The sequence below is a fragment of the Aristolochia californica genome, unplaced genomic scaffold, assembly GCF_029961685.1.
Source record: "Aristolochia californica isolate CCGP_79_NKW_82.1479 unplaced genomic scaffold, dmAriCali1.0.hap1 SCAF_8, whole genome shotgun sequence".
NCBI lineage: Eukaryota > Viridiplantae > Streptophyta > Magnoliopsida > Piperales > Aristolochiaceae > Aristolochia > Aristolochia californica.
In genome coordinates this window covers 40765053-40792396 of record NW_027182279.1, presented here as the reverse complement: position 1 = coordinate 40792396, position 27344 = coordinate 40765053, and the positions used below count along the sequence as shown (strand labels likewise).

General features: G+C 36.7%; 3 protein-coding genes across 4 annotated transcripts; 1 reads left to right on the top strand and 2 right to left on the bottom strand.

Moving 5' to 3' along the window:
- Positions 1 to 189: 189 nt before the first annotated feature.
- LOC137938734 (choline transporter protein 1-like) lies at positions 190 to 8939 on the bottom strand. 2 transcript variants are annotated; one of them, XM_068783756.1, is made up of 10 exons: positions 8647 to 8939; positions 7048 to 7406; positions 6521 to 6666; positions 5206 to 5389; positions 4544 to 4617; positions 4341 to 4454; positions 3408 to 3764; positions 2682 to 2942; positions 1839 to 2066; positions 190 to 771 (listed from the first exon to the last, which is right to left on the bottom strand). In XM_068783756.1, exons 1-10 carry the CDS (start codon positions 8829 to 8831, stop codon positions 580 to 582), a joined length of 2100 nt encoding a protein of 699 aa, XP_068639857.1. In that variant the 5' UTR covers positions 8832 to 8939; the 3' UTR covers positions 190 to 579. The 2 variants fall into 2 exon arrangements, with proteins under 2 accessions (XP_068639857.1, XP_068639858.1); XM_068783757.1 differs by lacking the exon at positions 8647 to 8939 and adding an exon at positions 8303 to 8507.
- Positions 8940 to 10671: 1732 nt separating this feature from the next.
- LOC137939499 (monothiol glutaredoxin-S17-like) lies at positions 10672 to 14784 on the top strand. Its single transcript, XM_068784785.1, has 3 exons — positions 10672 to 11005; positions 12992 to 13066; positions 13262 to 14784. Exons 1-3 carry the CDS (start codon positions 10835 to 10837, stop codon positions 14480 to 14482), a joined length of 1467 nt encoding a protein of 488 aa, XP_068640886.1. The 5' UTR covers positions 10672 to 10834; the 3' UTR covers positions 14483 to 14784.
- Positions 14785 to 19149: 4365 nt separating this feature from the next.
- Positions 19150 to 26549, bottom strand: LOC137938945 (uncharacterized). Its single transcript, XM_068784069.1, has 8 exons — positions 25933 to 26549; positions 24839 to 24884; positions 23958 to 24007; positions 23790 to 23831; positions 22038 to 22151; positions 21502 to 21580; positions 21155 to 21226; positions 19150 to 19425 (listed from the first exon to the last, which is right to left on the bottom strand). Exons 1-8 carry the CDS (start codon positions 26460 to 26462, stop codon positions 19378 to 19380), a joined length of 981 nt encoding a protein of 326 aa, XP_068640170.1. The 5' UTR covers positions 26463 to 26549; the 3' UTR covers positions 19150 to 19377.
- Positions 26550 to 27344: the final 795 nt, after the last annotated feature.

Here is a 27344-nt window from a genome sequence, read left to right as displayed (position 1 = left end):
ATATATCGTATTTAAATTTTATATAATTATATAATTTTTTATTTTTTATTTTTTATTTTTTTTATTTTTAACCATATTTAATATTTAAATTCTTATTTATTTTTTATTTTCCCATGTATTCATAGTCTTATTTTTTAATTTTTTATAATTTTAATCAATAATAAAAGATAATAACCACCCCCCGTATTATTTAGTTCATTAAATAACATTAAAATAAATTACATAAAAAATAAATCACATCACATCACTTCATTCTCTCGAGCAAAAATCGGGAAATTTAGATTCAACCAGATATTCCGAATAAACCACTTGACTCGTGCCCCCAAAGGAAAAAATTATCGCGAGTCTATGGAATCAGAACTTGAGCTGAAGCATATATTTCTCACTTTCCTGTCATCAACTTGATCATTACAGTGATCAGAGAAAACATACATGGAGTACAATGCCATACTATACAGAAGAGAACCCACCAGACCAAAGTTAATTTGGCAGAGGAAAGGGAAGAGCAAGCAGAACAAGTTCTGGCCCTTTTGTCACCCCCTCTTCAGACAATATCGAGAAGAGATTGTCTATGGGAGATTATGGTCCTTGGGTGAGTCTTTGCGTCTCGCCTTGGTCATTCAGGGTCTCGATAAGAAGCGGGGGAGCATATTGGGCAGTTCCTTGATGCTCCTCTGCATCCTGGCAGAAGGAGAGAATGATGGTGTCAATAGACATTTCCACTACTGCGAAGAAGAGAGTCGCAACAATGTAACCAAGCACCCAGCAAACCTGAAACAAAGTCAACAAACAAGTTTAGTTAACTATTATGGACATCATCTGAGATAATTTGGATACAGGTATTAAGTCTAGTGATTATAGTAAAATGTAATGCTCCACTAAACGAAACTCAGCATCCTAATGGTGTATACAGCTCATTCGCCTACAGTAATTAAGATCTGCTAATATTTTGAGGTTGGCGGATCATTTTCCTTTCATGTTCATGAAGTAGCAAAATTAGCAGTCCAACTCAGAGAACAGCATCATCCCTTGTGATTTCCCATATTACTCAATTATTCAGGGTTTTGCTTACATGGTCCTGATCCTCCACTGCAACCTGTCATTTGATAGTCCGATTGTACAGTCGGGCTTCCTCAAAACATTACCACTATTGTATTTGTTAAGTTGGGTCCAAAAGCCCTATCCCAAAATGGCTAGTCAACTTAAAAAACCTCTTTCCCAATTAATAAACTCATCTTTGTATTCACTAATCAATGTGAGACTATTCCTTAACACTCTAGTTTAGGTATAGACCCTCTTTTGTGGCTCTACAAGTGGATAGTTTTAGGTGTAAGCCCTCTTTTGTGGCTCTACAAGTAAATAGTTTTTAGGTGTAGGCCCACATATGAGAACCTGACTCTGATACCATATTAAGTTGGGTCCAATGCCCTATCCCAAAATAACTAGTCAACTTGGGAAACCTCTTTCCCAACTAATAAACTCAAGATATTTGTACTCACTAATCAATGTGGGACTACTCCTTAACAGTATTGTTTTCAGTGCAACTCTTCCTGCCAATCCCCCAACAACCAATGGCAGAAGTTTGCTCATTTGATAGTCCGATCGAACAGTAAGGCTTCCTGAAAACTTTACCACACCTATTTATCCATGTTTCATCATTTCAAAAAGCTCTTTTTTTTCTCCTGTTCTTAAATGTGTTTCTGCAGAGAATCAATAATACACTTGCTTCAACTTTTATGAACCCTCCTACAGCCACACCTAACTCAACATTCGAACACTTATTCATGAAGAAGAAAATATTGAAAAATCTAAATAAAAAATCCAAGAAGAAAGCTTACCAGAACAGGGAAGAGTGGAGAAGAAATTTTGTTATGGGCAGATCTGTATTTGTGAGTATCCAACATGAGGAATGCAAAAATGGCGCAGAAGAGGCTGACACATAATTTCCCAAGAAAGAGAATAACATCTCCAATTACATTGACTTTTCCTATTCGCAAAATGTTGTTCATAATCAAACCTGTGGCAATTGAAGAAGCTCTAAAGAATCCTTTACCAGTAATGGCAATCTGCAAGAAAAAACATAAAGAGATCAAAGTGCGTAGAATAACTCCATGAACTTTTTCAACAAGGCTTGTTCTACACACAGAGCTAACTTCTATTTCAAGGCAGATGCACGGAACTGTAGTTATATATATATCAACGTGAGATACATCAGCTGTAAACATGAAAACCTCTTTCAAGGAGCCACCGTCAATTGGTATAGCCACTGATAGTTTTCCCATTCATCATCCAATTACAGGCCACTGCACAAGTTAGTTTGGCAAAATTTGGGAGTATAGCCAATTTTAAAGGTGCCCCCCCCCCCTAACTTAACAAGTTTACTATCAAGTCCTAATCATGTTTAAATCCAACTTAGTTTTATTCTATTGTCAGTGTGCTTGATCTGCCACTTCTTATTCCATCTCACAGGTACAGTCGTTCCACTGTTCAAAAGAAATAAAAACACAGAAAAGGGACTATAGCTCCTTATGTTTCATGACTAGCAATGTTGCAACCCTCTAAATTCAAGCACCAAAATACATACAACAGGCCACTCAACATTTACCCAAGTTGAAGATTCTAGGTAATATTATTCACTATTAAATTCTAAACAACACTAGTAGCTCTTAAAACGTACTCACCATAATATAAGCATTGCGATTAACTGATTTGATGGTCCAATCCACACATCCAAGACAGCATTGTGAAGAACATGATACACATTTACCTATCATACTTATAGGTGTTGTATTAATAAGCTTCAACCTTCGGCGAATTGATTCAAGAATATACCGAACAGATTCGACCACAGAAACTATGAGGGAACCAATAGCCGCAGAACCCAAGTTATAACGCAAAAGCCGCTTCATTGAGGCAAAGACTGGAAGGAAAGGAATCTCTTGCTGCATTCATTACACTCTGTACGTATTAGAATCAAAATAAAGAAAAGCAAAAGAAAGTTTCACTTTAGTGAACCAGACAACATGATCCTGAATTCCTATTTAAATGATCAATTGAGCCATTTTCCTGGACTAAGCAAAAAAATTATGGGTTCGGTTTACCATAAAATGCTTAGACTTTCTTGCTTGTTGACCTTTACACACAGTTTGTCGGTAGAAAATGTTGTCTTTTTTATCCTACGAAGATCTTACATCAAATACAAGCAGGAGTATCCTCCCCAACTTCGTTAACATGACTTTTCATTTCAACCACATGATTATTGTCAACTAACAGTTGATTCCTTGAGATCAAAGCAAACCTAAATGCCCTTAGCAATAGGTAAGGTATGGTCACTTCTGTAAAACCTAAAAGTTCCTACATGATATTTCCATTGCAGACGTTTACTGTTAATGTAATCAAGAGCTTACCGATGTTTCACCGTGAGCCCAATAGTAGGATGCAACAGAACCAGCAATCACAGTTGATGAACATGCAATGACGAATTGTGTAGCCCAATAACATCCAAACAGGTGGAACAATATCGCTAATGTTATATGATGTGTGTAGTGGATACTATATCCACAACAATTATCACAGTTCACCCTATGTGATTTGAGGTCATAAGCACAACAATTGGCACTGCAGTCATTTTGGAGAACCTGTCCAGAGCTGAAGAGATGGAGAATCACAGAAAACCAGAACATGTAAAACACCACAAGAATGGTGTAGGGTATTATAGGGAATATAATAAGTGCTTGAACTTCTCCAATGACCTTAGCAGCCACCTGCACGAAACTTTAATATCTTAATATGCTGATCCACACTGTTAACTGTGAAGTGAAGCAGCATAACCAAATTAACTGAGAGTGATAACAAATCAATATTCTGAAGACCTGCAACAGTCCAGAGAGTAATTGATTGAACATGAAGACTGATAATTTATTGATTAGAACATGTAAATGCCTTGTATACCGCATAGGCCCACCACTTGGAAGATCCTGATCTGGATTTACCACAAGGATAAATTCCCATCAAATAATCCAACTGGATGTAAAATGCTGATCATTCTACTTTCAACATTCTTTTAAGGGAAATAGAGACATATACAGGTCGTGATATTTTGATGGGACAGTCCAGCTAGTATCGGTTACCTGTATGTGAAGCACACCTCTAAAGCATTAATTGCCAGTACCCTGAAAGTATGGCAAAATGAGGTCGAGAATATTTTTTCAGCACCCACTTTTGCATCTCAATGGCATAGTCATCATTTAATGTTGATATATTTGCAGTTTATGGTAGCTTAAGCTGTCCCTTAAAGCATACACAATGAAATTAAATCATTTCATGAAATTTAAACTTACCTTCAAAACAGAGGTGGCCATAAGGATGCGACGGACAATTGCTATCGATGATAGAACAGAAATAATCATTACGACCGTCATAAAAACTGCAATAGCTCGCAGATGGTTTATTTCCTGAATGACAGACAAAAGTATTGAGTGGCCATATTCAAATAAAGCTAAAGTTTCTGATTTAGAACAGTAAATTGAAAATTTTAACCCACCCTTCCACTGATGTGATAGTATGGATCACTTTCGCCAATGACAACTGAGACAGCATCATTGCCAATCCATCCAGCTAAAATGACATGGTAGAGTCAAAGTTCATGTGAATTATAAAATATCAAATTCACTAATTAAATAAGAAACTGGTAGCAAGTGAAAACTACATAAATAAGAATCCTAAAACATAAATGAGGTATATGAAGTTAAAAAGACTGCAAAACATGTAATGGACGTCAACAAAAACTTGGCTAGTATAAAAAAACTTTTAAAAAATAAAGAACTGAAACTAACGACTAAACCCTAAACCCTAAGCTTCTCCCCGATTGAATTTACTGATATATTTAGTCAATTAATGTGAGTCCAATATAATCAAAGCAGAGAACATTAAACATTGCACAAACTACCTGACCAGAGAAATCAGCTCCAGTAGTTCTAGGATTCTAGACATTTTCTCTTTCCTGTCTTTAGCTCAAAAGTGAGTCTATGTCATGTTTCTTCCACCATTCGGTGGTATGTTGCCAAACCTCAATGATTCAAGTTAAGTACCAGCATATTTATAGTTCATTTTAGAAAAATGGCCCCCCATACCAAAGACCAATGTATGTATGAGGCAGAGTGAGCACCTTCAAAATAAAATGCATAACGAGATTTTGTTTCTGACCTTTGGTGTAGAAAAACATAGTGACTGACACAATGAGAGCATTGAAGAGAATAACTGTTATCCAAGTCATTCCAGCAACAAAATGCCGAATCATCAGTAACCATATCACCGAGAGAAAAAGGGGAACAATTCCTCCACAAACAATTAACACTGACCACGACTTCCCAATGTCTGCCATATACCTCTGAAAGAAAATGAAAAACACAAAATTAGAATGACAATTTCTCAAGAGGAATTAAAAAGTTTTATTTCAGAAGATGTGCAAGATTCAGGACAATGAATTAGTATGAGCTATAATAGGTAAGCGTATTAGCAGACTTTTTTATTTTTTGATAAAGATGTATTTATAATAACAAGAGAAAAAATTACAAAGGAAGAGGGATCAGATCCCTAACAACAAGCGATTGCAGGGTTGCTCCCTGCTTGGCAAGCACATTTTGCTGCAGAATTTGTGGATTATTAGCAGACTTATGTAATGTGTGAAAGTTCCCAGAGTTGACAGATCCGCCAGAGAAGTATTAATTAGATGGTTCAGGACTTTATATCAAGGTCCATCTGATGGGAAAGAGGCAGAAAGCTACTCAAGCACATTACTTGACAGAGAGGGTAAACCAAATAGACCTTACTGCTCTAAACAGCTGAAAAAAACAAATATAATAAACATGAATAAGAAGAGCAGTAATAAAAGTTAGACCTGAAGGTTTGGGAGTTTCATTTTGAATTAAAACACACTTTTGACCATCTTGCACCAGAAAAAAGTTTAAAATTGGAAACTTTTCCTCGGTTGACAAGTTCTCTAACAGTTACTGCTTGTACTGAAAACAAACAGCAATACTGCCCACACTCGGCAGAAAATACATTTCAATAGGAAAACCCTCAAGGTTAATACACAACCTTCCCAGATAATTTGAAAGGAAAAAGTGTAGTACATCAATATATTAGTTTTCATGACTGATAAAGACACACCACAAGTCTTGAGTCTCAACTAAATCAGCTAAGGGGTCGTCTGTTGGTTGCAATTGTTATCCACTGAAAAGGTTGGAAACACTTCTTTCTTTGCCTTCTGTTCTGTTCCTGCTATTACTGGAAAAGGAAAATAACCAATTCAATTTTATTTCCTAAAAAGACTGGCAAAACCAGGGAAATTTTGGTCAAAGGGGAAAAAAATTCCCATTACTCGCTTTCATCTTGTTTTTAGAGTGGCAGAATTCTCCAATAGTGTCAGAAACATACAAGGCTAAAAGTACATTCCAGATACAGACAACACCAAATAGGACAAAAAAATATATATTTCTCAAATGGGCATTTCTCAAACCTTTAGGACGGCTGAATGAGAATTGATGGCCCTATGTATTGTTTTGTCAATAACAAGGTCCTCATTGATATTTAATCCACCCATCTGTTGCCAATGCCGCAAAGATACATTTGAAGCACGAGCTATGAACTGGCAGCTCCAATAGACTGAAAGGTGAACCAAAAAAAACAATAAAGCCTGTTAAGCCAAGCTAAAGAAATAAAACATAGCTACATGCAAGATCTCAAGTACATAACTCTGCATGTCCCATACTGAAAAGGAAATATATAGTTGTATTATCCTCTCAAGATGGTCCCATCCCTACTTAAAGAATGTATATCCTACAATAAGAGAAAACAACCTAAGACCTTTCATTTGTTTTGATCAAAATCATCATCTGGTATAATTATTCACGCTTTCAAGAGAATAATCTAAAATTCCTGGGACTAATGACTGCTATTTCAGGCGAATCTAAAATGATGCTGTAGTGGTCACGATGACTTGTTAGAGTCATTAGTGATAAACTCAAGAGCGTGTCTGTCACTTACCATTCACACTAGGAAATATAACAGGGTAGCAAGGGCCTTGAAGCTGAAGGGAGCTATTTCTCATCTCAGGTGTGAGGAACTCGTAATAGTCATAATTCCTATCAATCCAATCATTCGCAGAGATTCGAATATCACCCTCTGGATAATCACATACCCAGTTAATAGAGTCTTCGGAGGGCGTTGGGCATTCGATCAAACAAATGGCTCTTGCATCTGCCAGCTTAAACTGACTATGCTTTACTCCACTTTGGTAGACCTGGTTAGGATTTAACCAGTAACGAACCTCCAATTCACGAAGATCAGGATCTGCATGCTTGTTCCCACAAATGTTACCCTTATAGTCCAACCCATACATAAGCCTGATTTAGATATACAACATAGATGTCAATAAGAAGTTAAATATGTACATCAAGTATTTAGACACAAACCAAATACTCTAAGGCTGAAGAGTTTCTTTTTTATTGTTATTGAAAGAATCAATACTCTGACCCAATATGATCAAAAGCAAACTTCAAACATCAAGAGAAGAAAGACTACATATCTTCAGGGTCCAAAAGACTTTTCACAACCGGAATTAAGCCCTCTACCAATTAGACAAACAACAATAACATAAGAGAGGTCCTTGAAAACTACCATTCAAAACTCAAAACTCCAATTGGCAACCTGCATTTGACTAAGAAACATGTTTCCGTGGACTTTCTCAATATCATCTAACCCAAGGATACAAAATTTCTGACAGACTATGGATGAATGTCAGCCTCTAGAACAAAAAATGTGTATGGCATCTGAAGGTATTTTTGCAGCAGAACCAAACACTTTCAAGTGGACATAAAACCAATCCACAAAATACACAAACTTCGGAATATCCTCCGCTTGCTGCATGGTCTGCCGCTACACACAATATGTAACGAGTTGAAGATGTAGCTCCGCACTCTGGGACAACATGCGAGCGAGGACCTACTAACGCATACTAAAGTTTGAATAAAAAGTGCCGTAACCAAACGAAAAGCAGTAAAGAAACATCTCGAGCCAGCGTTTTCCGACAAAAAATGAATAAAAAAAAAAGATGTACTTCAGAATGCAAGTACAGAACATGGAAAGAGAAAATTTTTACTTCTCATTTTTCCTTCTATCTATGACACTTTGTGAATTTAAAACAGAGCAATAAGTAATCGCTTCACCCAGATGCAACCGAAATGAATAATACGACAACGACCGCAAATAATCTTCTGGGGAAAATAACAAAAAATCTTACCTTTCTTCACAAATCTAAGAAAACAAAACCAAGGTTGAAGCAAGTGAAAAAAGACTCATTTTTCATACAAAGGAAGCAGGAATCATAGACCATCCAAACACTGTCTCTTTACTCCCTCCTCTTCTCTACATTTTCAGAATTCCGCGCCCTGAATCTAAACCTCACTGTAGCCAATTGCAGCTGGAAACAAACCCACTAAGCCCATAACAAACAACCAACAAGAAAACCTCTAAAAGACAAAAGAAACAAACCAACTTCAGTATCTACCTCAAGCAAGCTAAAATGTCAGCAAAGTAACATAACCGATCCATCGGAAAGCAACAAAAACAGATATCGCCGGTTACCTCAACGGGTTGCCCTGGTTGAATGCGAAGCTGGAGTTCACAATCATTGCCACCCAGAAAGCAATGAAGAGGATAAGAAAGACAATATCCCTGCATTTTCGGTTATGTCTGATAATCCCTCCGACTTGGGTATCTCCATCACTTGAAGGGAACCGACCTATGATAGCGCCCAACGGCCCCCCCATGTCTTCCTCTTCTCTGTCACCAACTGTCAGAAAAGAAGATTGCAGTTGAAGCAGATGCGAGAGAGGTTTACAGGAGAGCTACAAGGACTGCTTCAGACTTGCAGTAGAAGGGAGAAGGGAGTTGGAGGGAACTGTGTGTAAAGGGTTCTTGTTTTTGTTAAAGACTACGACAGTGGGAGCTCAAGAAAGCGCTTTCAGGAATAGTGGTCGAGCGGCTCGACTGAGGCATTTTCCTGCGAATCGGCTTGGCTCGAACTGATCCTGAATATTTACCATGAGAGGAATATAGTATGAGACGCACGAAAAATTTCCAAGCCTTTTGAGTCCACTAGTGGACTTTTATGCAACAAATCTTGTTTTATTATTAACTTAAAATTTAATTTAAATATGATATGATATTTTTATCTAACATTTTAACATAGAATTATTCAACCATAATGAAGATAATAGCATTTTTTTTTATGATATAACATCTCTCTTGTCACACTTATGCTCTAGAGTTTTTAGATAATAACAATTCGAAAAAAATGAGTCTAATTATATATCTCATAAAAACAAATAAATAAAAGTAGAACGATAATCCTATTAATATGAGAAATAATTTAAATAGGAGAAAATATGTTCGTAAAAATTGGGTGCTAGGGTTGGCCACGTAATCAAGAAGCACCGATTTAACACCTAATTTGTATTCAAATTCATCTTATATATGGATTAAAAGTAGAGAAATAAAACTGATTATCTATTTGAGGATAATAACGTAATTTTATTTTCGATATCCTTGGAAATTGATGTAATTTTTATTTTGTAATCTTTTATTTTATCGTGTTATAAAATTGGTATTATATTCTTAAATGACAATTTAAGTTTAATTCTATTTATATTCAATGCCTTCTCATATCCTAATTGCAACAAAAACTCATTAAAAAACTTATCAATTTTGACACGAATAAGAAAGGTGACGAATCCTTCCGCCATAAATATAATAATAATAATATAAATATAAATAAAAAAACGAAGTGAGTTATGCTTATCAAATTGGTTTAATCAGACTCAATCACCTTATCAACTCGATGATTAAATTGATTTTTATAACAATGATCAGACTACAATCAATTACTAAACGTTCCTTAAATCCATTACCACCACTAGATTGATTGTGATAAAAATGACCTTGAAAACTACAACTATGGTCTATGGATGCAAGTCATTGGTATTTGACACTTTTTACTAATTTACTAACAGGAAACCTCTAAAAGAGTAGTCTAACTTGCTTCTCGTATCAACAGATAGTCACGCTAGCCTCACTCGACGTATCTGAAGCCGCTGCGCTTTGCGCTAGCGCTAGCGCCGAGAAGAATAAAATATGACCACGGCTAAAATGGATCAAATCGCGCCGCGCGAGGCGGAAAAAAAACAAATATTATAAATTAATTAATTTAGTAAAATTGCTGGGTTTATTTGTCCCTATTCGGATTTCGGAGCATTTCTTCCCCTGTCCAAAAGTAACCACGCTCACTGCCACAATTCGCGAGACACTGACTAAAATGACGAAAATACCCATTTGACTACGTAAACCATAAAATCAAATACCATTTTTGCCCTCCTTGATGAAATTACAATAATATGATTTAAACTTTAATATATTATTAAATAATATCTAATTAAATATTACATGGTTCAATTTAGTAATTTTAATGTAAGATTTGGTAAAGTATGTTTAAATAATTGCATGAAAGCTGAGGGTAATTTTGTAACTTCACTAGAGGATGAGATTCTCCCATGTCGATCACCCTTTTAAAAAGAGAAAAAGGAAGCATACGAATAAAAAGAGGGAAAAAAAGGCTCAGTTTTTGAAAGGCGAAAAGAAAGGGCAGAGGGCAGAGGAATTTTCCGAAAAAACAAAAAAGGAAAAGGGCAAGAGGGCTTGACAGCATTCAGAGCTTAGCGTTTACCCTCGATAAAGCTTTCACGAGATTAGCGCCCTTTAGCGAGGGAGGAAGAAGATGGGTGGTTCTGTGAGGGATGCGCAGTCTAAGGTCGAGATTGATCACGTGCTCCGGGAAGGCGGGCCTGTTGTTCTGCACTTCTGGGCCTCCTGGTGCGAGGCCTCCAAGCAGATGGATCAAGTCTTCTCGCATCTCGCCGTCGATCACCCGCATGCTACGTTTTTTAGGGTATGTTGGGTTTTGTCCTTTTGTTGGTTTTTGTTTCCGCTAGAGATTCTGAATTCGGGTACGCTTGGTTTGGTTACCTGGTTCTTGTGATGAATAGTATTTGATCGAACTTTCAGTGCGTTTTTGTTGGTTGTACGCCTGATTGGAGCGATTTTTTTTGTTGTATTAAGATGCCATTTACATTTGTTGGCGGAGAATAACTGTTAGTTTCTATCGTCGTATTTATGTTCTATTTTTGAGCTCTTCATTGCGAGTTGCTCATGCCTGCTTAAGCAGTTCAAAAACCATTGCAAATTGGCTTCCTCTTTTTTCTTTTCTATAAAAGTTGGTATTGTTCTGTTATTACGATCAGGTTTGCTAGAATGTAATTTTGGGTTCTCTCTTTTGTTATATTTTCATCGTTGCTCTTTTGTTTTGGTTGGCTTTCATCGCTATGTATATTGAGCTTTTTATTGTCTTCCGTTTGTTTTTTTTTTTTTTTGGTCTTATGACTTGGTTACAGGTTGTATTGTTTCCTTCCTTCGAAATCCCATGTTTAATCTATTGTAATTTACTTGAACTTACTGATTTTTTTTTCTAATTTCGTTTACTTCTATCGATTATATTTAGTTTTGACACGAAATTTTGTTGCCTGAGATGATCGTTCTATTTTAGGTTTTGGTCCAATTGGGTAATCCTAATATTCTGTTAAAGAAAGGAAAGATTAAAAGTTTTTATTATTCTATTTATTGATCTGTTGTCCTTGGTTATGGAGAAACAATCACTTTTAACTGATAATCCATTTGGCTATTGTAATTGTATGTGTCTTATGGTGCTCAGATATCAATCTCAATAGAATATTTACTTATAGATGGTTTTGACAAAATAATTAATTAGAGTTTAAGCTTAAAAAATGTCTTTCTCTTGTGCATTATGTTTTTTATTTTTTTGAAAAAGATGTATTAATAAAACGAGAGAGAACAAAATTTTACAAAATTTGGGGGAACATATCCCTTACTTTCTCTTGTGCATTATGTGCGCCCATATATCTGCTTCCATACCTGGTAGTGCATTATAATTCTTCTTCATGTTAATCTTTGGATGTATGAACAAGGAGTAACTCTTTTTTTTTGGTGCCTAATACATGGTTCACTTGTTGCTATGATGCCACTATGCATTCATCTTGGTTTGAGGAGACTGGGATGGTTTATATCAGCAAATGCAGAGCAACAATACCTATATTGAGAGAATGCTTTGAAGCACCTCAATTGGCACCCCCGCATATGTAAAGAATCTGATTTGTTGGTCAAAGCATAATACAATCAAATTGTGCATTCTAATCATTGAACAACAAGAAAACAGGACAGATTGAGCTTTTGGTCAGTCTCCATTTTAGGGTTTCATTCTGTGAGGTCTTGGGTCAAGCTTCAGAGGTGTCTGAGGTATCTTAGGAGAGCACGTATATGTTACTGAGATTCAAAAGGATACTGGAGAAGCAATGCTTGTAGATGCAATCCTTGTGCCTCTTTTTTACATTCAAATGATACCCATCATATTACAATAATAAAAAATACACTACTGCCTTCTTATAGACATCCTTTATTTCATCAATTTCCCATCCGATAATTATAATAGAATTTCACTGCTGCATGCTCATAGAAGTTCTTTATATCACCCATTTTCTGTATGAGTTGTTTTTGTATTTAAAAAATAAACTAGAATTCTTTATATTGAAAGTAAATTTTGTTGTAAAGAGGAAGTTTTGGATCATGACATGTCTTGTCCTGTAATATGCAAGTGATAAGTGTAGTTTTCGTATTTCTCTTGTTCTATTCACTTTTTATGTAAATCCTGATGTACCATGAAATACACGTATTTGGACACTTCTTCTCACTTGGTGTTCCTTATCTTCTCCAACTCTTTGCTCTTTGTACTTTATTCTATTAGTTTACTTTTCATGTTTTCTCATCATGCATGCTTGTTGTTTAAATGCTTACATTTTTGCAGGTAGAAGCTGAGGAGCATCCTGAGATCTCAGAGGCCTATTCAGTTTCTGCTGTGCCATATTTTGCCCTGTGTAAGGTAGTCTTAACCTACTTAAAGATCTTTTTTTTTTGTTTTGTTTTAGGCTGTTGAGACCACACAGATATACATGCAAAACAAAAGTTTCTTTTTTTTTGCTTGAAAAAACAAATAGCTTGTACACAATTGTACTGTGAAACCGACCTGCATCTATCTTGGAATATGTCAACCTATGGTGCTTCTTTTTCCATGCAGGACGGAAAAACTGTTGATACACTTGAAGGTGCAAATCCATCGAGCTTAGCCAACAAAGTTGCAAAACTTGCGGGGCCTGTTGACGCCTCTGGGTCTGCAGTTCCAGCTAGCATTGGAATGGCTGCAGGACCCGTGGTGCTTGAAACGGTCAAAGAGTTGAGCAAGGAAAATGGCTCTTCTCAATCTGCAAAAGCACCATCATCTGGCCTTACTGAATCCCTCAAACACCAACTTCAAGAGCTTATAAACTCTCATCCTGTTTTCCTATTTATGAAAGGAAGCCCCGCAGAGCCCAAGTGTGGGTTCAGCCGTAAAGTTGTGGAGATCTTAAAGGAAGAAGGTGTTAGCTTTGGAACTTTTGATATATTAACTGATAATGAAGTTCGCGATGGTATGAAGAAGTTTTCCAACTGGCCCACGTTTCCTCAGCTCTTCTGCAAGGGTGAACTCCTTGGTGGATGTGATATTGTAATAGCAATGCATGAGAGCGGTGAATTAAAGGAAGTTTTTCAGGACCATGGAGTACTTCCAGTCTTAGATGGACCAAGTTCTGGGTCAGGAAAAGGGGGTATAACCGTATCTGATGGAGTGAGTACAACATTGACTGCCCGACTTAAGGAGCTTATTAACTCTAGCTCTGTGATGCTGTTTATGAAAGGAAAACCTGAAGAGCCCAAGTGTGGCTTTAGTCGCAAGGTGGTCGAGATACTCCAGCAAGAGAACATCGAGTTCAAGAGCTTTGACATTCTCTCAGACGATGAAGTTAGGCAAGGCCTTAAGGTGTCCTCTAACTGGTCAAGCTATCCACAGCTATACATTAAGGGTGAATTAATTGGTGGCTCCGATATTGTGTTGGAGATGCAGAAGAGTGGCGAGCTAAAAAGGGTCTTAAAGGAGAAAGACATTATTGGAGAAGAAACACTTGAGGACAGGTTAAAAAGACTGGTCTCTTCTTCACCCACCATGCTTTTTATGAAGGGTACTCCGGATGCACCTAGATGTGGGTTTAGTTCGAAAGTGGTGGACGCTCTAAGAAAGGAGGGTGTGAGTTTTGGGTCGTTCGACATTCTAAGCGATGAGGAAGTAAGGCAGGGTTTGAAAACTTTCTCGAATTGGCCCACCTTTCCTCAGCTATATCATGATGGGGAGCTCGTAGGCGGTTGTGATATTGTGTTGGAACTGCAGAGTAGTGGTGAACTCAAGTCAACTCTCTCTGAATAGGGACACTATGCTTATCAAATGTAAAACCTAGACATTTGAGAAAAAAAACCAAAAAATCAGCACCTTGACCAATTTCTGGTTACCCTGTGTATGTGAGAAATCCTTTGGTTTCAGTTTTCTGTTAAAGCTATTCAACTGAGGATTTGGGAGATAAAAAGTGAACTGAAACTTCTTTATATTTATCTTGCATGATCGTCTAAACTATTGAATCCTGCAAGAATCTGTTCCTGTTGTAGTTGCAGATGTATAATGTTGTTCATGTTGTAATGATGGGAGAAATCATGAAAGGTAGGTTTTAGAGAGCTACATGACTGCTGGAGCTGTTAATAACGTGCTCATGAGTTCTGTTAATTTGATAAAATGTTTGATCGGCATTCAACACCCAAATGCCTCTAGAATCTTATTTTCTTGCAGATTTTGATAAACAATCGCCCGGACCTGGTCACTGTGATCCCCTTTCTATGGGGAGACACCCCTTCTGCTATTGAGGCATTGTGAACAGCAAAATGTGAAATCGGGAAGCGAAGTACCTTTCGTTGCTCTTGAATCTCTTGAAGTTTGGGCATCTTGTTTTGGACTATAGAAAATTATTTCAAATCTGAGGCAATATTGCTACAAATGTATTGGGTTAAAATAAGATATGCCTGGGACGTTCTGAGATACATAATTTTGGTAATGCCTTTATATAAAATTAGTTCCTTTTAACCTAGTGATGTTGCTATAACAAACATAATTTGCCTATATCAGATTTCTAATACATATTGGGGATCTCAAAATCCAATATATATCGACGGTATCGGCCTACATTCTACATACATTGATGGTACATATTTGTAACAAAGATGTTATGGATCTCCGGTTTTCTAGTTTTACATATCGGGGATCACAATATCCAATATGTATCGGCTGTATCGGCCTACATTCTACACATATCGATGGTACGGATTGGTATCAAAGACATTATAAGGGAGAATTTGAATTGTGGTTCAATGGTCTCCATGGTAAGAGAGAATTTGGATTGTGGGTCAATGTCACCAATAGAAACTTAAACAAAATTTGAATAATTGCAATAACAAATCTAGATTATATTCAATGCTGTCACTTACTCATGCTTAAATTTTGATTTTATTTTAATTCTATTATTTTTAAAATAAAAGAAAATACTTTAATTATATGTATTTTTAGTATTTTGTAATGGGTTTAATTATAAATTCAAAAAATACTGTAATTTTTTTTTTTTTGGCCAAAATTTTCCTTTTGTTTCCTATAGAGGCACAAATGCTAGAAAACCGATCAAAGGAATTTTTTCAATGGAAAAATTAGTCAATTTCGATCATATTTTGTTTTCTTCTTGTGACACAAAAACAGTCCCAGAATACACAACACAGACAATCACCATTCTCAATAGTCAATGTTAACATATTACATGATGTCTATCAATCAATATCAACAATATCAAGGTTTCTTTAGCTCACAATATTAACTCAATTATTCAGTCTATGAAGCAAGGTCCATGAATGATTCTGAGATTGAATTCTGAGCTCTTGGAAGCCAAGGATCTTTATTAATGTCAGTTTATGTTTACCAGGATTTCTTTCAATTTGCAGAAATCCCAGAGTAAAATCTACCAGAGTTCCTTCTTCTTCACATGAACAATCTATCAACATTATTAGGTCCATGACTGCTGCTGCTACTGCTGCTACTATTACCCGTTTGATTACCTGTGTGGTGAGACAAGTAACTTAACAGTTCCATCTCAAGAGCTTTGAATTGAGCAATCTCTGAGTGCAGCTCAGAGTTCTGCCTCTGCAGGTTCTTGTTTTCTTCTAAAAGATGATCGGCTTCTGTAGAGCTGTCTTTGTCGCCGGCCTCGAGAAAGGTTGGGAACATGCTTGGGGCACACTTCCTTCTGCTGATCTCAACAAGCACATCTCGTCGTCCCCTGCGGAACTTCTCATGCTGGAATTCCCATCTATCCGATGACGATTTCTTGAATCCCTGCTTGGACATGCACCATGATCCAGTCCATTGATGAAAGGGTGTTTCAGAAAGCAAAAATCAATGGAAGTTTTTGTGTAACTTTGCATGCATGATCCATCCCTGCAGTTTTTCTGGACTCAGTCAATCACCTGATTGTAAGTGAATGGAGCCAGGTTCCACCATGTCTATGCCAGAAGCTCATTCACCCCCATTCAAGTCATTCACTGAGTTCAGGGAGTCATCTCTAGTAAAACCTTTAGCTCTGGGCTAATACATTCTTAATAGAAAGATAACAGTGGGACGACAGAAGGTCCTCGCCTCCTGTTTCAGCTTCAGCCTTCAGAATTTCTAATTTCTTCTTGTAAAACAAATGAAAGAAGGGAGAAAACTGAAGCTGAACTCAGTAAACTTGTCTATTTGAGCTTTCTTTTGTATTCTATTTGTTTAAAGAAACCAATAGTTTACATTTCTTGGAGAACAACAACTCAACCTGATCAGAAACCTGATTAGAAGGTCCTCGCCTCCTGTTTGATAAAAAAAGATAGAATGTATCTGAAACTTCTTCCATTGCTTACAAATGGGTGCTTAAGCTCTATAAATATTAATGAAAAGTGAAAAAAGTTGATCTCTCTCTTAATCCAAGAAAAGTTGATCTTTTCTCTTAATCCGGAGCCATAGGGCACTGTAACAGAACTCCAAACCATGTTAATTTTTTTCTCTTTTTTTGTTTCCTTTTATATTTTTTTAACATTGACAGAGAAACAGGATCAATAAAAACTCAGTAAAAAAGCATCTCACTACTGTTCTGAGTCTTCTGACTTCTGCATGTCATATCAAGAACAGACTGCTTCTGTTTCATGAAGAATAAAGAAAACTCAGACAAAGTCTGAATTCTACACCAAGGATCATGAACAAGTAGCATATAATAATCCAAGAGCATGATTGAAGTTTTAAGGATATAAATTAAAAAGCTGAAAATAATCAAGTTTCAATTGTTATAATGTTAAATCATCAGGAAACTTACATAGGTATTGAGCTGTCGGACGAAACTGGAGAAGTTGCAGTGCTTGAAATACCTAGGCAGAAGAAACTGCGAGAACTCCTCCGGACACCACACAACAAACCCCGTGCCTTCCTCATTCCAAGAAACGAGCCGCTCGGTCCCTGACTCCTGAAGCAGATCATACGTCTTGCACAGAAACGGCGCCGGAGTCCTCGTCTTGGGCGAACTCCTCGAAGAAGCCTCCGCCTCATCCATGCCCTCGACCTCTTCCGCCCTCCTCGCAGCCACCACTTGGTTAAACAACCACTGCTTCATTCACGGCGGCTGATTCTCTGACTCATTGGCTGTTTTGTCTCGGTTGGAAAAAAGCGAAAAGGGGAAGAAAGAGAGGAAAAGTGATGAAGAAAACCTTTTTAAATAGGAAAAGTGAATATCAGAAAGGTGCGAAATCTTGACTGAAGAATGTCCGTATTCGGCTCTAATGGAGATTTGGATTTGAGGAAGGTTCGCCATGTCTGACTGGTCGTGTTTTTTTTTCTGTTGAAAAACCGTAAGCTAGTAAACAACTGTATCATATTTGAGCTCGTGGAAGAGAACGTTTGGCCCGATGGTTCAGGTGTGGACCAAGCTTTGGCCGACAGTTCCAGTGTAGGCCACTTGGCCACCACCCGCACGGCCACATCGAACCAATGGGCGTATAAGGTATAGTAGGCTAAATTTTGATACATACTTATACCTGATACATATCTACAATATGTCTACGCTGACCCATATGGAATGTATAGGCAATACGAGCCGATATAGGAGAGCATACGGCCAATATAAGGCATGTATATTAGGTGTACACCGACAAGTCACTTATGTATCGGCCTCTGCTAGCCGATAAAAGATGTATTAGATAGGCAAAAATTGATACAAAATACATATCTACTATAGTCCACCCATGTCAATGAGTTCGAGCGTATATTGGGCTTCACCTAACAAATGTTGCCTAGGCTGATACAGACCGTACTTGCTGATATAGGCCAATATAAGGCGTATTTGGAGTATCGATTAACAAGTCGTATCTTTGTATTGGCTTCTATTGATGTATTTCTAATGGAAATAGATGGGGGTTATTAGTAAATATCAATACATTGTCCATTGGAAACAAAAATTATATTTTTTTAAAAATATGTTATATACAAGTAATTATATGTATAAAATAAATATTTCATAAAATATTATTATTTGTTTATTTATTGAGCCTACAATAAGTCAGAAAGCATATGTAGGTTAAAAAGGATGAATAGGAAAGATAGCTACCTCCATTACTGTAGTCAAATGTGGTGGGAGTGAGCATTGTGTCAGCTTTGATGGCTTGAAGTTTCTGAGTACAGGGATTTTCCTTTACCATGTGGGGTGGGGATGGGAATGGGGTGAAGAGAAGAAAACTTGCATGAACTGTGACTTCACTTTGTATACCTACCTTGCGAGGTTTAACTTTTTTGTTAAAATTACGGAAAGATTGAGTGGTTCATGGTTTGAAAAGGGACATGAGGACAAGGTTCGAAAGGGTTAAGTTAGGGTTTAGGTTAGTGCGGTATGTTTGGGCTTTTCAACTTGCCCCGTGCCCACCTCTGGAAGGGCAAAGGATTCAAAAAAACAAACTAACTAATACCTCCATACCATATACAAGCAAAACTGGTCCTCAAACAAGAACAATACCCATGTAAAGAGGCGTTATCAAGGCTACCCGATCAAAACAAGCATATCATGAGTTACAGATTCCAGTGTATTTTCAGGAAGGGAAAGGTCAATTGCTTTAGGGTAAGGGTATACCAGCAAAAACTTGAATGCATTTGTCTCTCTGAATATTTGATGAAGACTGCCAGACATAGATATCTAAAGTGAACCTGCTTCTTGGTCTCTCTCACTGGGCAGCATCAGGATCGAGTCTCCTCTGAATTGCTGCAGCAGCCTGCAAGAGAAAGTAGACATATTAGTAAAATGCATATTTTCAATCATTAGTTCATATAGGTTCATTTGGCTGTCGTGTAGAGTTTAAAATGCTTCAAGTTGGTTTTCTTTAAACAAGGAATATATTAAACCACTTTCCTTTATATTCCTGTGTGGTCTGTTCCTTTCTCTATGCGTCACATTCAGTAGTCCACTAACACAATCTAGTTACTCCCTCTAAACACAGAGAACCAGGCATTTAGAGGCAGTTGCGAGGTTGCCCATGAGAGAGAAGAGGTGGGATTGTGACCGAGGAAAAACATTTTAAGTTTCACACCTTCTTCTAATCTGATATTGTCTAAAGCTTTGGTTATTTTTATTTTATTTTTTTATTTTTTTGCTCCAAATGACAAACATCATCTCTTATAGTTCCTCTTACAGCCATTGGTAGGTTTTAGCTTGTTGAGATGATATCACTAGAAACTTCTGTTAAAGAATAGTCCCACATGGATTCATGAGTACAAAGATCTTAAGTTTATTAGTTAGGAAATGGGTTTCCTAAGTTGGCTAGTCATTTTGGGATAGGCTTTTGACCCAATTTGACATGGTATTAAACCATGTACTCATATGTGGGTCTACACCTAAACTACCCACTTGTAGAGCCACAAAAGAGGACCTACACCTTAACTATCCACTTGTAGAACCACAAAAGAGGGCCTACACCTAAAACTATCCACTTGTAGAGCCACAAAAAGGGCATACACCTACATTATCCACTTGTAGAGCCACAAAAGAGGGCTTACACGTGAGGGGGATTGTTAATGAATAATCCCACATGGATTAGTGAGTACAAAGGTCTTGAGTTTAATAGTAGGGAAAGGGGTTTCCTAAGTTGGCTAGTCATTTTGGGATAGGCTTTGGACCCAACTTTACATAAAACTTTCATTTAATTAAATGCCCTCTAAAGACTGATATGGTTTTTCAATATCTTTATAAGCCTTGATAGAGCTAAGTTGAGGTCAGTGTCAGAGTAAAGATTAACAAGGATAGCACCTAGGTGTTTCTCTCAACACGAATCAACAAGTATTGTAGCTCAAAGATCAAGTTAAAAGGCACATCACGGAGACAACTTCTGAGATGTGTAAAAACCTAGGCTAGTATTTAAAGTTGGCAATTTTACCCTGTGTTTGTGTGTATAAACCCCAAAGATTAAAGCTACAAACAAATTAGAAAGGGAACTCTTACAATAAGAGATTGAAAACTCACCCCTTCCTTAGCTAAAGATTCAGCAATAGAATTTGCTGTACAAGGTACATGAAACCAATTTGACACATGATCTACAGCATGAGTATATAGAAGAAAAAATATTACACATAAGCAAGAGGGATAATTTTATGCAGTTACTTCAGTAACCATACAAATGTAGTCCTAGTTGATTAATAGGAATAACGAATATAATTGGAGTGACTGTTACTAGATTATTACCCGTTTTCACCTCTACATGCATTTGGCATATTGATGCACATGCAAAGAGCAACAAACCATGACAAACAGAACCACTCATAAACAGCACGCAACGAACATTCCAATTTCATATACAGTATCCATGCAGATACTACTAACAGGTTGGGAACTGCTCTTGTGTATGGTTATTTCATAAATTATTGCTTTATTTCAGAATTATCACCTGGTGTTTGCTGCAAAAATTACTTCAAATAATGGCACTCTGTTAAAAAAGTAATCACGCTCACCTCAAAATTTCCAATGCGATACTGGTAAGCCATTTCTTCCCTTAATTGAGCCTGCTCTTTCATGGCTTGTGCCTGAGAATTTGAGTGAGAGAGATTAGCATCTAAACAGCTATACACTGGCATGACTATTTCCTTGCACTTTGTATTGATCTTCAATGTCTTTCATGTACTAAGTATTATAAGAGGCCTGAAAAAGGATTCTTGATATGGACTTACCTGGATCACATGGATTGTTGATGCTTAAAAACAATGAATAGATAGAAGATATAGCATATACATAAATTAGTAGGTAATTAAAATTTTGAAAAGCCAAGGATATGAAAAGATGATTTGTGAAATAGACTCACCAATCCACTCTGCATAGATTGCTTTAAAGCTTCCACCTGCTGTTCCTTCTGCTTTTCACGTTCTCTCAGCAACTCTTGACTGCAAGCCCAAAGAAACTCAGTTATGCTCAAAGGCAAATTAACAAAAGAAGCTTCACATAGTTTTTTTTTTTGAGAGGTGCGTGGCGCGATTCGAACTCGGGACCTGACGCACATGATGTAATGAGAATACCACTAGAGGCCTTGGGTAAAGCTTCACATAGTTAACAGCATATGATGACCATTAGTCCTCTGTCTAATCTAAGATTCAGAGATTCTCAATAGATAATGAAATTTCAAACCCCATACGTTAATAATCTTGGTCTAACCAAATATAGTTTCAACATCGTTTTCACAAAAATAGCTATGAAGGAAATGAAAATCTGATAAGGGCTTGAGTACATTGAAAAGAGCAGTCATAGAAATAACGCTAAGATCATCTTATCAGACTAAAGATTTAATACCTCACACAGATAAATATGGACTGAAAAATCAGTAACAAGAAACACACAACATACCGACGTAGTTCTTCATCATTGAACACAGTACGCTCTGTCTTTGAAACATGCTTCAAACCCTTTTTCAACGCCTTCTCCATCTTACGCCGATGATAAGCATCTAAGCCATAGTATCTGGAAGCACAAATAAATAAATAATTTCATCCTCCACTTTTCTATTTTTTATAACAGTGAGACCATTCTTACTTTTCATCGAGTAGCTATGTCAGTTACTCTCACTTTTGTATAAGTATCTCAATTAAACAGTCATTTGCCTCTCCTTGCGAACTTTAGATGAAAAAGAATCCAAAGTAAATTCACAAGCATCTCTCAGTTTCCTGCAGAGTATATTCATACCAGTATATGGTTTCATATTCCATTCTTCATAATGAATGTCTTTCTACCATATTTTAGTATATGTACCGATTAATTCATTAACCTGTTACAATAAGAATGACTGGTCTATGAGAGAAGATTTGGACATTAGGGCACAGTTACAGGCCTGAATCACCACAAACCAGCTTTAAAAGTTCACTAGCATTTCCATCATCAAGACATCAGAAAACACAACAAACCAGTTACCAGATTTTTTTTTTTTTTTTATCATTCTTAAGGAAAAGAAATTTCCATTTTCTCTTCAACTGCCACATTTTCCAAAAGGATGGGCAGTCCTACACTAATTCCAGTACTAGCAAATGTTAAATACTTCTTTCCTTTTAAGATAGGCAAATAATTGATTTTCAGAAACATGAAATTTTGAAGTCTGAAAGACTATTAAAGTTGTCAAATGCTCAACAAATACCAGGGATGTGTGACTTCAGTGGACGAGCATGTAAATAGGAGCGCCAAATTTTAACCTGACCCAGTAATCTGAACCAAACCCAACCCTTTTATTTGACCCAAACCTCACCCGAGTTATAAATGAGTTGTGTATGGGTCTGTTTATCTAACCTGATTAATAAACGGGTTGGGTTCTGGTTTGGTAGTAGGACTTGATGAGTCCAGGTTTAATTGATCAAAAGAGTAAAAATATAACAAAAATGGTCCTGTTCGAAATATTTAAACTAGACCAAGTACTTTGTCTTTATTTTTAAAAAGAATTAAAATTATTTACAAATAAATTTATACTCAGTAGTTTAAATAATACATACATTTTGTCTTATTTTATGTAGTTTTATTTTTAAATATTTAACCCGAACCCAAAAGGTCATCCCGTAATAAACAGGATGGTTTCGGGTCATCATGTTAGTTGACCCGTCTCAAATTAGGGCACAGATTTGCACTTTACTCCCATTTATTAAAAGGTTGGGTCGGGTTTATCGTTTAAATTGAACTGAGCCAGATCTGACACAAACCCGGCCCATTGCCACCCCTACAAGTAAGACAGTATGGGAACAAGTTTATTATCTGATGGACAATTGAACTGTGTAATGTTACAAATGGAAGCTTCAGGGTAGTTAAGTGCAGTCATTTTCAAAGTGTCTAACAAGATAGATATTATCAGACATTGAAGCTAGTAAAAGCTGAAGAAAAAATAGAATATGTTTTGAGGTACAATGAACTAGTCTGCTTTAATATGCTTTTTTTTTTTTGTGTGTGTGGGGATTAAGAATGCTTTAGAATAAAAACTATTACAAGTAACATACTAGGATCCTGCATGGATACAGTAACTAACAAGCTCATGAGACAATATGACATGATGTTTCTCGATGAAGTTTTCAGCCCTAATACTATCATATCAGCTCATTGAATTCTGGAAAAAGGTAATCTTACTTTTTTGAAGGGAAAGTAGCTGTATTATGATCCTCCATGAACCTGAAAGAATGATACATATTTGCATTAGGAAGAACTGTTCGAAATTACCAAATGCAAAAAACGAGAGAGGAAAAATTAGTCTATCTCACTCATACTTATATGTGTATAATTTGGAAGAGTTCTTACTCTTTGAACATTTGCTTCTCTTCCCAGTTTTGGAGACTTTCCAAGTTGACCTGTAGTGAGACATCAAGTACTCATAAGGCAGCAAAATCATGTGGTTTTGATATTAGTACCATCTACATAAAAACAGACTATATTTGAACTCTGATAGTTATGTGTACTTGATTGAAACAAAAACAAGAGTTCTTAGCAGCTGAACATAGAAAAAGAGAAATTTAGTTTAATGAAGGCAAGCATAAACCAGTACCAAAACCAGATTAAAAAGTATGATATTCCACATATCTTACTATATTTTGCTTAGCTTGGCCAATATTTTCTCTACAAAGCAACCATTTAAAAACCAGATATAAACGTATGAAATGTTGCATTAGTCTTTCTATATTTTGCTTAGATTGGCTAATATTCTCTCTACAAACAACCATTCCCAAACTAGACTTAAAAGTATGAAATGCCACATTCTGACCTTCTTTAGTTTGCATAGCTTAGCTAATATTCGCTAGTATACTGTCTAGAAAGCAACCACCATAAGAAGAGGTTTGAGCATGAAATGCTACATTGAGTCTTTCTTTATTATGCTTAGCTTCACTAATAATCTTGTAGTAAGCAACCTAAAAAAACCAGTAAAATCTGACTTAGACAGCTCCCTTCCATACTAAAGTTTTCACACTTCATGCTCAAATTTGTAAAGACAACATAGAAACATAAAGCACCCAATATCATACAACAAAAAAATGAACCACCATGTAAGTATGCCAACAAAAGCAAATAGTCTAGCTAAATAGTCTGACAGAGATGTTGTTCACATCCATTTCTGAGACATTAAACCAGAAATTAAAGCACTATTCATTGCAATAAAAAGGTTGACATTCTCAATAAATGTACACCTTCTTTACTTCAGCTAACCATGCAGTGAACTCAGGTCTTTTGTTCCTGCAAAAAAGGTAGGGAAGTAAATACTGTTGAGCAAGGGAGGGAACCAAAGAACATTTTGATGGCTTCAAGCTACTATAACACTTTTCTACTTGGCAAGAATTTGATGACCAGTACAACTGAAGGTGAAAAAGTAAAAACTAAGAGAGGTTTCAAGCATTTAGTGTAAAACACTAAAATAAAAGCAATTTATCGAAGAAATCCAATTTGTCACTGAATAAATTAATCAATCCATAATGATCAGTATTGAACCAGAAATACTCTAATAAAATTAGACTGATGTTGTGAATGACATGAAGATGAAGATAATACATGAAAAGCAGAAAAAAATCTCATAGCAATTTGCACATATTAAATACACCAAAATTTCTGAAGTTTTGAAGCCATCAGCAAACATTTGGACTCCATAGTTTGGACAATAATACTACAGGGCATTGGCGAAGTTCTTTTTTCTCTTTCGTTTTTCAAAAAGGCATAATAGATTCTAGAAAGAAGCAATGACGACATCCATCAGCTAGTAAACTGAAAGAGTGAAAGAGCAAATTTACACCAGACATGAATTATATAAGCATATGGGGAGTGTTCTTAAGATGGATTAGAGTTGGTTATATGATCATGACTCAGATAATAAGCAAACTTAAGCTTCAACATAATCTGAGTATTATGAACTCTAGATTCAATGAACATCTAAATACATAATATTGCTATTTTATTATCATCAAGGCCTTTTACTACTGTGATGGCGTACGCTACATGAATACTTCTCCACATGCCTTATCCTAAAGGACGATTCAGTAAAATAAATATCAATGTTCTACGTTGATGGCAACTGTAAATACCAGCAAAAACAGAGCAGGGAGGGGACATATTTCAAGGTTCCATCCAAGAAAGAACATAATGCTTGTATTAAAAAAAATAAAAAAAAAATGTTAAGAATCTCGACAAATTAAAAACTAAAACTCCTCAATAGCGATTCACACCGACTGCATGCAACGCACAATGTCGAAATTTTCCTATTAAATACCGAAAATGATATAGAAACCCTCACCACATATCCGTTTCGCGAATAATCCCGTACTTTCCCCACAAATTCGTAACCGCTCCCATCTTCGCTTTCTCTTTCTCCTTTTTCTTCTCCTTCTTCCTCTTCTCCTTCTCCTTCCTTCTCTTATTCTCCTCCCTTCTTTCCTTCTCTCTCCTCTTCCTCCTCTTCTCCTTCTCATACTCCTTCTCCCTCCTCTTCTTCTCCTTCCGCTTCCTCCTTCCCTCATCCTCACTCTCCTCCGCCAACGACTCCGACCGATCAGATCCAGATCGCGACGATTCCGACCGAGAATCAGAAGAATAATCCGTCGAACTTGAACCAAGATCGTCATCTTCATCAGCTCTACGCTTCCGAGACGAGTGTCTCGACTTCCTTTTCTTGCTTCTCATCTTCTCTTCTTTACTTTCCGAACGAGAAGATTCGCCCGCCGCTTCGTCCTTGCTGCGCTTCGGTTTACGGCTTCGATGTTTTCCCGTCAGCTGTTCACACTTTCCGCCTTTGTCTGGTGGAGCTCCGTTTCCATCTTTCTCCATTTTCCGCTCGGTGTGGACAGAGGTGGGAAGAACGGCAGGAGAAAGAGAGAGAGAGAGAGAGAGCTGTGAGAGTTGCTGCTGCTCAGTGGTGGTGGCAACGGAAACTTGATGAGCCTTTCTAGTGTGTTTTTGGCGGGTTCTCGAAGAGATTTCCAGTGCCCAATCTAATCGGATCCAAGCCCGGATAAGATACAAATCATCGCAGATCCGATTAGGGTCAATTGCTAGTCGGAAGGGTTAGAATCAGGCCAGAATTCGGATTCGGATTCAGACCACCAAGATATCGTCCTGATCTGGATTTGGATTGAATTCGTTTTTTATATTTATTTTATTCAAATAATACATTTAAAATATAAGACTTTAACACAAACATGAACTTGTAAAGAAGTAATGGCGGATTCAATACGAAAAACCATTTGGTGCGCAACAAAACAGTTATCTTTGTATATCAATTTTTATATTTATTTTATTCAAATATTATATTTAAAATATAAGACTTTAACACAAATATGAACTTTTGAAGTTACATTAATCCAATACAAAAAATTATTCGTTGTGGAACATACGAAATGGTTATCTCAATCGTCCGATTTGAAGTTACGGTTTATCTAATACGAAAAACCATTTGGTGTGAAACGAAACGGTTATCTCTGTCGATCAATTTTTATATTTTTTTTATTCAAATAATATATTTAAAATATAAGGCTTTAACACGAATATGAACTTTTGAAGTTACATTAATCCAATACGCAAAGTCATTTGGAACTGAGTCGGATTTGAGTCAGAACCCTGATGTTGTAAATTATTTGGATAAACTTTCAATGGATTAAAGATTCAAATTCAGAGCCATTTGGGACAAAGAGAATATACAACTCTGCCAAA